The sequence below is a fragment of the Bombus terrestris genome, chromosome 6, assembly GCF_910591885.1.
Source record: "Bombus terrestris chromosome 6, iyBomTerr1.2, whole genome shotgun sequence".
Lineage (NCBI taxonomy): Eukaryota > Metazoa > Arthropoda > Insecta > Hymenoptera > Apidae > Bombus > Bombus terrestris.
Window position 1 is genome coordinate 3499951 of NC_063274.1, and position 12268 is coordinate 3512218.

General features: G+C 32.1%; 1 protein-coding gene across 9 annotated transcripts in view; it reads right to left on the minus strand.

Moving 5' to 3' along the window:
• Positions 1-12268, minus strand: part of LOC100643404 (calcium/calmodulin-dependent 3',5'-cyclic nucleotide phosphodiesterase 1) — a 217247-nt gene that overhangs the window by 20512 nt on the left and 184467 nt on the right. For all 9 annotated transcript variants that reach the window (XM_048406838.1, XM_048406839.1, XM_048406837.1 and 6 more), the window contains 3 exons: positions 1851-2006; positions 1087-1297; positions 88-201 (listed from right to left, as the gene is read on the minus strand). In XM_048406838.1, the coding sequence (XP_048262795.1) occupies positions 88-201; positions 1087-1297; positions 1851-2006 (481 nt within the window). The remainder of the gene's footprint in view (positions 1-87; positions 202-1086; positions 1298-1850; positions 2007-12268) is intronic.

Consider the following 12268-nt stretch of genomic DNA (forward strand, 5'->3'; position numbering starts at 1 on the left):
TAGCTATAACGGAAACAACTAACACGATATTATTAAAGGTGAAATTTACAGAGGAGATTATCAATTAACATTTTGAACGAAACTTACTTGGTTTCATCGAGGAAGACAGCTTCGAGTACGCGTGCCGCGTAGTGTAAATTTCGTTGAAGCAATTCTGCAGATATTTCGCCATGTTGAAGCTGCCTCAGTAAGCATCTCAATCTGTAACAGGAATTAATATTTTACGTGTTATAAATATTTGAAGATCATTATTACTATTAATAAATTTACCGTGTTATAGAAGATAAGATTTCAAACGAATATATCAATCTTCTTTCGCTCCTGATGGTCTAATTCTACTCAAAATATAATATTTTGTCACGGTAAGAGATTGTACTTAATGCATACTGTAACGTATCGAGTAACTTAATCAATAAAAAGGACGAAAATAATAATAGAAACACAAGTAACACGTCATAATTCATTATATTTTGAGTTCAATTGTGCGCAATATAAAAATCAATGTTGCGATTGTGCGTGTAAATTTGTAGCTATGTTTTCAAATAATAAAATGTTTTCAAATGTTTTCAAAACATATAATCATTTTCTGGACAAAAGTTTGAAAAAGCTTGAAAAATGTTGCGTTATTTAATATTTTGCACGAGTGGGAACAGGCTTTGAAATTCGTACTTTTGTATCATCGAAACAATGCGTAGTTATATTAACCGCGCACCATGATATTTCAGAAGAATACTGTATTCAAATGGAAAAGAGAAATTGAATTCATTTCTATTTTACATCGAAACGTACTTCGTGTATTCTAGTAATTGCGTTCTTGAAATAACGAAATAATAAAATAACGAAAAAATGCTGAAATCATCTTAAAAAGGAACTACTTTTATTTCTTTTTAGTTTCCAACTCGATTCTTCTAAATTAAATCCATCAATTTCCAGGGCGCGATTTTTGTATGTTTTTTAAGTATTCAGTATGAACGTATGCAATTATGCAAATTGACACGAAATGACGGAACAGAAATATATGAGATACGCTTCGAAAAGAATGGAAGAACACCGGCATAGAGGAAAATAGTATCGCGGAAGCCATACCTGAGAGCAGCCTTGTCGCAAGCATCGGGGGTGTCAACGGCAGGAAGCGAGTCCGTCGTTAGATCGACATTATCAAGGATCTCATCAAGGTCCACGGACTGGCTTGACGAAAGAGTGTCAGGACTGTGCGGCGGCGGAGAACTTTCGAAACTTCCGCCGATACTCTTACTCTTACCAGAACTTCGACGTACTATCGTTAATGTGCCTTGTTCTGCAACATAAAAGACACGAATATATTAAATAATTACACGATACTGCGTACACCCCAAAAAGGAAAAATTTCTACATTCGAAACGCTTGATCATCGCTGAAGGAAGATGACTTTCCTTTCTGGATCTAACACGAGCTCCGATAATGTGATTATAAAAATTTCGTTGAAACTTGGTCGAACGACGACTTTTAAATATATTTTATCGCAATTTCCTACGTGTATAGAAATAGTCATATCGAAATTAATTACGTAATTCAATTATCATAATCCAATGAGACTAATTGTAAGCTGTATTTCAAACGAAAAATCTATATATTATCGATACACCTGATCGAATAAAATTTACGACTCTAACATATGTGATAAAATTTATCAAATGTGTAGAAATTCTGATTCAATTTAAAGCATCGGAATTTCCTATGTACATCGCAAGATTTATTGAAATTTATTGAAAATGTTCGTTATTTAATCACCATAATGTTACTAACCTTATAGAGTAATCCTATAAAGGTCGTAATATACCATACAACAATCGTGTTATAGAGTCACTTACTCGATAGCTGGCCATTCCGACCAGGCGAGGAAGGGTTGTGCAATCGAGACGACGTTGTACTAGTGCAGCTTGTAGTTGCATTAACGTTTGGAGATGCACCGGGTGAGGACACTGCAATATCGTCTCTCGTGACTCTTCGATCCGGTGGAGACGCAACTGCAATTCAATGAACAAATATAAATTACTACTAATGCAATATTAATGTAACATATATCTATTAATGTAAATTTTCATCGATTTGTTGTCAATTTAAAATTGTACATTTATTTCGGTTTAGTCTTCGTTTTGTTGCCTATTGATTGCGTATGTAGTATTATCTCAAATGGTAACAAGAAGGAGATGCTATTAATCTTATATAATTCAGGAATAACATATATATATAGTAGCCTCGATGATTTAAAGACAAGGAAAATTAATACTTTTAAAATTGAAATTTCTTTTTATTATTATCGTAATATCCTTTTTCGTAGATACTATTTTTTATTTTATCATTGAACAATGAAGGATTGCTTCAAGATGTTGTACTTGTTAGATGTTATTTACTTTTCTTTCTCTTCCATAAGAGTTCATATATTATGCGCTAACTACTAGAATAATTAGAAAATTTCTTGCTCATGATATTCCGATATTTCTCTTCTTATCTTAAAGCAGTTATCGTACGTACAAAAAAAGGGATAAAGTAAAATAGCAAGTAAAATATCAAGCCACCAAGAAAAGAATTGGAAGTGAATGAAAGAGAATATTTACGACATTTTATTGTCGGTACGTGTATCAAGAGGAAAATGTTCTAGCAAGTCGGTGGAAATTATAATTAATGAGAATGATGATTAAGTAGAAGTAAGGATAATTCAGAGTCCCTTCGAAAACGACAAAGCGTCAGGATAATCACTCTAATTGATTGATCAAACAGACGTGAAAACAACAGGTCCGCATAGCGGAATTCGGTGGAAGAGCTATCGATTCGTGCTGGATGTCTGTGGATAACAAATTAGGCCTGCAGCAGTCCGATCAATTGTGCTCGGCTTACAATGCTATCACATTGCATTTGATAGTAGTTATGGGAAAATTAGGTAGAAATATGATAGAAATTAGGGAAACTGGAGGTTTCATCATTTTCTTTGTGCACTTTTTTCTTCATTAAATGTAGAACATTTATAACTTTAAATATTTCAACGTATTTAAACATGAAAAAATACTAGATAGGACATTTTAAGAATGACATAATGTTTTAAATCAATATAACATTTTAAAGCAATCTTTTATCGTATTATTCCTTTTTTATTACGCTTTATATTATATTAGATATTTGAAATCTAGAAAACATTCTGCTATTCTTTTCATCATCGTATCTTACAATATTTTTGAATTATTACAATTGCTAGTGACATTTCACTTGTTATCTTTGATATAGAAATTATTTTAAGTGTTAAGCATCTAACATGTTATAACATGTTAATTTTCTGTTATACAATGATGATAAATCGGCGTCCGTTTCACAAATAATATAACTTTTACATTTGTGCAACCGTGCAATGGATAACAGGAAATTTATTACGCTACAAGAAATTGATCACATCATTATAACCGGATTATTTTTAGCACTGCAAAAGAATTACTGTATCGCAAAATAGAATCTCTTTGCGCTGTTACTTTGTGCTATCAATGAAATGAAATTCTAGCGTCATTCCTAGTGCTGTATTACCTGTACCTAATTAACAGTTTTACTTTCCCAGGTTCCCGTGTGGTTACTTTTATCGCGCCGGATACCTAATCAACCTAAGTATTATATTACTATTTCGGAGCGAGCAACTCGTAATCATCTTCGTAATAACGTTTACCTCGTTTCTAATTAATCAGAGCCATTCTCGCGAATTCATTTTACTTTCAATTAACCCGTTCCTGTTTCTTTAATAAAAATTTTCTAATAAATTTTGGAAGATGCCAAAACTTTTAAAAGAAAGTAACGAGAAATGCTCTGACATATCGCAGCGTCTTAGGTTGCTTTACTTTGTTTTGACAGAGAAGAGCAAAGAGGAATGCTCAAAAAGTTAAAAAAGACTATGTTCTGGTCTAAAGTTATTTAAAATGAACATGCCATGGATTTTAGGTGAAAATTTTAAGCAGAATATTAATAGTAGAAGCAGGAATGTTTGGAAAATGGAATTTTTGGATAATTAAGTTTCTTTTTCTTTCTATTTCAAACGCTTCATGTTAATACTTCGCAAGAAACTGACAGAAAGATTGTTAATACTTTTTGATATGAATAAATTATACTGATACACATGATTCATACTAACGCTGATTCGGCGAGTGCATGAACTTTGATGCCTACTCAAAGTTCAGTATAATCTTCGTCGATTTAATTTTTGTGCGATGGTCGACGAGTAACTCGTCCATTTCAATTTACATCTCATGTAAATCTACAAATTGAGTTGAATCGAAATCCTGTTCGACATTTCAATGAAATTTTCTATACAAACCAGTATCCGTTTATTGATTCAGCTTCATCGAAACTGAATGCCTAAATAGACAAGTCGAAGTAACTTGTTCTTAATGAGATTTTGAAAACAGCTGACGCGTATTCTACGAAGCTAAGATTTATAGAATTAAAGCGAACATTTTATATGCTATATGTGTATACGATGTAATTCAATTCATCTTCCTTTATTAAACTATTAATAAACTGGTTAAAAATAAGCTGAAGGATTCTGCGATTTTTAGAATATTCTGAATTTAATATTTCGTTTGAAAGTTATTCTTTCAGTCTCTTCTAAAATCAATTCCGAATTTAAACCAGCGGACATCGATAGCCCGTAACCTGGTATCCTTTGATCCTATAGAATCTGAAAAATATTTATTCGATGATAAGAAACATTTTCGAAGATTTTCCACGTGAATTTCTATATGTTATTTTCATTTTGTAAATGTTTCAGCCTTATCTCAGTACTTAGAATAAAAAATACGTATTGAGTTACGTACAATTATAGTATGGAAAAAGCAAGCAGTAGTTTAGAAAGATGCATATGCTGCAAATAATATAAGTATTTAAACATCTAGTTCTTTTAAAGATTCACCTTTGGGCAATTTAAACGTCGCATTTCTATCGATGTCCTGTTTCTTCTAAGGTTTCGTAAATTTTCATTGGCGCTTAAATAACCGTAATAAATACATTTAATTGTTTCCACGATAGCGATCAAGACAAATTGCTTTTAAATTTAAACATATGACTGGAAAGACACAGTAGGTTGCTCTCGACTTAAGCATCCAATAAATTGTACCAACTGGAAATCGACAAGATTGAGTCGCCAGTATGGCTCGCTTGAATTTTGTGATTCATGGCTGACGATAGTGACCCGATCAAGTTGCGCTCTAATGAATCGTGGATCCATGCAAATTTCTGTCTGTTACGGCACGTGTAATGAAAATACGATTATGTGGTTCTATAGTACTTATTATGCATCCTCGGTTACAGTTATCGCGAATCAATGCACGTTCTCAATACTGACTGTGTTGGTATCGGTGATTGAAATCGTGTAATTGCGTCCAAACAGACGAAATTTGTTTAGTGCTTATCGGAATTTGTCACAAATGAAATGATTTTCTTCATTCGAATTTTTTTAAAATACAAATTATTCAAAATTGAAATGATTTGCAACTTTTTGGACAGTGATTTAAGATTGTGAAGAAAGGGAAGAAACGTATACAAATTTTTCGAATCTATATAAGGCGCATAAATTCTTTATTAAAATATTCGACTATGTAATGAAGTCTAAAATTTAAATAAACATAATTTCGCTCATTTACTTTCAGTGTTATTATAGAACCTAATTTATGTAACCTCGCCCGTTATATCTTCATAAAAAAAAATTATTTTAGCGTTACTTGTTTATATCACATCTATCACTCCGCTGTAAATAATGAAGAGAAAGAAGAGGCAAAATGTGAACGTGAACTTATACTAGTTGGAGTTTAATGTAAGGATTTCTAGACGGGTAAGATGGTTTCCAGACATTCTGTCTGCTGAATGTTGACTCTTGAGACGGCCACTTCACTTCTACTTTAAAACTAAACTTGCGCTTCTCTGCAGTCGTTTTTTGCGCATAAAAGCATGAAGTAATCGGCTGTATCTATTGGCCAACCCTCTACCTCATGAAATTGCAATTTTTGACCAGTGTTTACTTTCTTTATCGATCGATGAAATTTTGCATAGAATTCAAAATTTTCGACAGATATATTACAGTAAATTTTGGACACTTTTAATTTCTGTTGTAATATATGAATGTACAAAGTCTTAAATAATAATTATATTGTCAACGGCATAGCAAGCGTAAAAGATACGTTTTTGCACTTTATGAACGTTAAACAAAAACGAGCACTTCTTTCCAATTTTTTTTTTACTGTCGAGGAAATTGAATTTTCAAAGGTGCAGCTTCAGAGGGATCTTGTCAAAAGGTGCGGTTTAAAAAAGCGCATTGGCACGTAGTGAATCTGGTTTAAAGCTCGACGCGTCACGTAGAACCAGTCGATAACGTGTGCGTCGAAAACATTTTAGTCCTTGTATTATGCTAAACAATTTGCGCTTTCGGCGTGTTACGTTAATTAAACCGATATTACTATTTCAGCGGACAATATAAATGAAAATGCGTTTGTTGCTAACGTGTATACATATCTACATATATTACGTAGAATTGAGAAAAGTGTTATTAGTTAAGTCGTTTATATCGAGACAAACAATTTTTGCTCGAATATAATTACATATTTGATTAATAAATTTTGTGAAACGAAAATGTCTGAAAATTAACATGTTTTATTTTTAACGAAACTATATGTAAGGAAATATAAAGTATATGTATAGCATGGAACTTGAAATTAAAGAAAATATATGTAAGGAAATATAAAGTATATGTATAGCATGGTAGTTGAAACTAAAGAAAATATATGTAAAGAAATATAAAGTATACGTATAGCATGGAAATTGTAATCGTCCTGTGAACATGATTTCACGGACTATTTTCTACAAGTTTAAGGTCAAGACAGTTTAGTTTCCAGATACAATATTATTCAAATAATATTATTTAAGATTAAGTAACAATTTATTTCACAAATGGAGCAAAATTTTTAATCTTTTTAATCTTGGTTCGTTTCATTAGTTGGAAATGCAGTGTAAAAAATCTGTATCTAAAAGGATACTAAAGTGCAACTAGAACGTGATGCATTATACTTTATACCTTTTGAAGAGAATTTAGTAAACATCTTGCGAACAGATTTGCCCGACACAGATAAAATTATTCATTGTATTATAAGGTGTCGGTGATCGTCGAAGACGAAATACGATTGAAGAGATTGGAAATAAATAAGGCTACAAGTGACGAAGCTAAAATTTTATAGAAAACGATGTTTTCGTTTACCAAAATGTTATTTATTGACAAACGATTACAAAACTTATTTATTACCTGTACTATATTACTTTATATAGCTTTACGATATTTTTATTTCAATATTTCAAAGACCTGTTGACAATAAAAAATTGTAAAAAACAATAGAAGGTATTATATATTTTAAGTAAGAATGTAAGTCCATTATTTAATTTCCTTAAAAAGGCTGTAAGTGTCAGTACAGATTTTCTTACCTGATGGGATAATCGAAATGTATAATTTATCTACGAACATGTTCTAGCACGAGGGAGGTTGTTCACAGGCACATAGCACTCATAATTTAATTTAGGAAACTGATCGTTTAACTAACATACGTCCTACATCATATGCGAAATGCTAAAGACCGTATAAATCACTGTGATAACACTTCCCTTTATATTTACTGATATTGATCTTCATATAAACCATCTTTTCGAGGAAAAAAATTCTTGTTTAATTTTTTCAAAAATAGCTATTACAGCCCCTTTTACTTCCACCGTTCAATTTTAGTTTCAGGCGGAAGACTGTGAAACTGTATCCCCATCTGTTTGTTCACCGATTTAATGGATCGTCGTCAGTTGCGTTTATGTCCCTCGAGAGTGCTGAATGTCTCGTAAAACCGAAAAGTTTTTAAGGCTCGCGATGCGTGCGCTGATATTTTGCACATGGGATTTTCATCGTTCGATAAAGGAAGCTTTATCGAATTTTGCTTGCTTGCCAGGTAAATACAAAATTGCCTGCGTAGTTGAAAATTAATTATTATTTCCAACAGCGCAGCGTTTCGAACGACATACTTTTTACGTTTTAGCTCGCGTATTTTATTTATCGTATCGTCATACTTTGTGCTTCATATTTGGTATTACACTACGGTTGAAGTATAACAAACAGGAGATATGTAAAAATAAATAGAGATATAAATGTGTATTATATTTCAATACCCTTATTCAATCGTCATATCAGACAAGCAATTGAAACGATACAGGTAAATATAAAAAGAAATTTAATATTAATAATATCAGAGGTCAATAATATCAGAAGATGGAAATTATTTCCTCTTATTATTACATAATAGAATTGCCAAGTGTGTTACAATATTGTTATCGGATAATAAAGATTATATTATCCCTATGGTTTCTAAAAAGAGATATTAAATACTAAAAGCAACTGGGAGATTGAAATTATTTTTATTCGATTAAAAGTAATAGAAATCTTTTAAAAATAAGTATACGTAAATACGTAGTAATATTGACATTGATTACAAACGTCGATTACAGAGGGAACATAATAATAATAAACACAATTGATTTTATACGTAGAGATTGTCAAATCCATCTACATATTAATTTCATGCACATGTATAATATTTTCCTATAATGCAATTTATGGAAATTTCATTTTATTTATTGCCAGTACGAATAGAAACTGACAGCACAATTTTGTTAACGGAATTAGAATTGAGTTTATAACTCAATAACATTAAATAACATTATGCATTGTTCCACACTGAATAGAATTCAAGAATATTAACTGCACCACAAAAATTTAGCGACCGATATTAGCGAATTTAATGTTTCGACCAGGTAGTTTCATTATAACAATTTTCAATCACGGTCCGATTTCCAGCGACTAATGAAACGAGACCGATAAAAATTTTAATAAAAAACTTAATACGTATATACATACACAAGTAATAGTAACAATACATATAACGATGAGAAAGTTGAAACACATAAATTTCAGTTTGATCATCTCCGGTTTGAAGTTTATGTTTGATTCATGCTTTGAGTTTGAAATATTTTTTTACTGTATTAGAAGAATTATAAAAGATATTGAATCGAACAAATAAGACAATTAATATAAGACAATTTTTTTTTATAGATTAGGTGTTTACGATATCAAAGAGTGTTGGTAGGTATTAAAGAAACACGAGAAAAAGAAATAGGAAGAAATTAATTTGAAAGAGATATAACGCAAAATATAATAAAATAATAATCGTAAAAAGTACAGCCCTGTCTTATTTGCAAAGCACATGGACAATGTATGCGTGACTTTCAAGTCAAAGAGCATTATAGGGGTTAATAAAACAGCTGTTAGTCGTATTTTAGTGTGAATCACTGTTACGCAATAAAAGATAATTTACAAGTAATATGTTAGGCTTTATTACTTGGTGTTCGCATAGCCATAGACAAACCATGCTTCATAGACACGGCGAATGAGATTAACTAATTACGCCTGTTCTATTTAACTTTCAACCGACCTCAATAACGTCATATTCCTGCTACAATCACATGGAAACTAAGTCTGGGCAATTTTAATATAAAGCTGCTTAAAGTAGAACAACTAGCAGGTTGTATTAATACGAATACAACACCATGTAATGAATTGAAATAAATTTGTAATTAATAGGAGAGATAATCGTTGTGAACTTTCCTTTATAAATATTTCGTTTCAATAATTTTTTCTTACATTTCTTAAGAGTTAATCACAACAGCGAGTTGAAATAAGTTTTTGATCGATAAAAAGTCACCGTTAAAATCTTTCTTTCGCAAACATTTCCCATTATTAATTTTCCTCTTACATCGCTTAGGATGTAATTACGGACAATAAAATCCATATTTTAATAAAAAAATGACTGCAAACATAACAATTTCTGTTTTTTTAAATAATATACTAAAAGAATACGTTAACTTTTTGATCAACACGACACATCGCTGGAAGTTTAATTTATAAAGCAAACCATTTCAAATAGCTGAAACATTGCGCTTGTAATCAAAATGCAAATTTGATTATTCATCGACGGTCGAATGTTGGCGCCATAACCGTGTGGGACTGTGTATCCATAGAAGATACATCGGTAATGTGCTGAAAGGATTACTATTAATCCCCTGTAATAATAATCACAATCGTCTAAATAATCATAATCGTCAATATTCTAAAGTTAAATAGCAATCACTTTGCTAAATAATATCGACTAATGTATCCATCAATTATTAATCTGAAATCAGGACGAATAATAAGATCAAGCTATCAATGATGTTATAATATACGATCAGCTTGAAGCATAATAATAATCGGAAAATCGGAATTCTGCTATAGTAAAACTCGAAATACTACGTTCCTAGATTTATTTTAGGCGGATTTCTCATCTTGAAGAACGTATGTAACCATGTCCTATGTCCTTTAATTCTAAGTAATAAATTCTGAGATCGCAGACTCCTTGGATTAATTATGGCGAGTTTCACGACACGATAAAGTTGAAGGTTCTACAGCCTCATAGATGTTGTTGTCTAAAGCAGGTTTTATAGCTTCAAGGTAACCTGTTACTTTCTTTACCATAGGTTCTTGTGTGATCTTAGTTTAATGTAGATTCCAAGACTACCAAGCTTCTAAGTCATAGATTTCAAACTTCCATGGATAGGGATGGTTGCTGATGCGTCTGACGACTTCTGAGTTATATAAAGTGGTTTCCGCATCTCTGTAGATAGTGAGCTTGCGGTTCCACGATCTCGGGTTGTCCAAGACATTGCTAGGTCATTGTGGTGGTCTGTGGCGTATCTTACCGCTTCGGGTGATACGCGAATGCTTGGCTTTACCACGGAGCAGACCGAGCATTGTCCCGCAATCTCGGCGCCTGACGATCGAAGATTTAAGCAGCGGGGTCGAAGATAGGTTATTTTCTCTCATTCCTGTTTCGTAGACCTTCTGTCGTAAATCCTGAAGTTTATGAAACTGAGAAACTCGTGGGATTTAAAAAATTTCTTAAATATATCAGCTCTCTGAGTTTTCCATGTTCAAAACTTTTAGACTTAAGTATAGACGTTAAAAAATATTGATCGATCTCCGTCAATTTCAAAATTAGAAAGTTAATTTTCTTTAAGAGACCGGAAGTTTTCAAATCGTTCAATGCCTACCTTTTTAGTCGAAAAATGTGGCCAACGATCTTCGATAGATGAACTAAAATTTAACAAGCTAAATTAAGACTTAACTGAAACACGATTATGGTTACGCGATTATGGTAAAATTATCGACGTCGACACACATGACATAAATTGGTCTATAGTTTTTTACATACACTCTCATAAATACGATATTTCTAAAATACCATCGAATAGGGTGATTCTCTTTCCAGCTTTAATATAACTTCAAAAGTTATATTAAAGTACACCTTTTTTTAAATCACTAAGTAACATAAAAATCAGAAAACCAACAAGATCGTATTCAATGTATTTCTCAATTATAACTCTCAATTTTTTTTTCCAGCTATTTGTTTTCCCAAAATATGAGTCATTATTAACGGGGCAAAATTAAAATTCGATTATCTGTCATTCGCGTTGAGTCATGACTCGTTACTAACGAGTAATTATTACTGTGACGTCTTTTGGGTACTGCAGACGACGTGTCTAGTTCAATTAATTCTCCATTCGTATAGTTCGATTAAACAGGCTCACAGCTAAGGTAAATAAGCTATGAACAGCCCGTTGGAATAAACGTGAATAAACTTTTGTCGTTGGTGTAAAGGATTGATGTGTTGTGCAGGTTCATAACATCTATTAAGCCTTTGTTCCTCTGTTATCATGCTGAATTGATCTCGGTAATGACACTGACGTTCCATCTCCAATTATCAACTATGTAATTTTCGTTTTGTTCAGGAGAACGTTGGCAATTAATAATACAGGCACAATACAAGTATCACTTCAATTGAAGTTCCATTCTATTTTTCCTTTTTTTCTAATTATACAATTTACGAAAATATGAATTTGAAAAATTATCCGCAGTCCATTTATGAGATTAAATAATGATGAAATTAAACAACATATAGCTTCGTAACGCAGAAAGAAAAAGGAGGAATCACAAAGATAAGAAAAATGAAACGAAACTGCGTTTTCTACGACTAGTTCGTTTATCGGTAACATCTGAGCACACTAAACGCTGGACAGTAAAGGTCAGGTCAGAGAAGGTATTTGTATGGGCGAGATAGTTAAACGGGGACTTTTGAGGCCATTG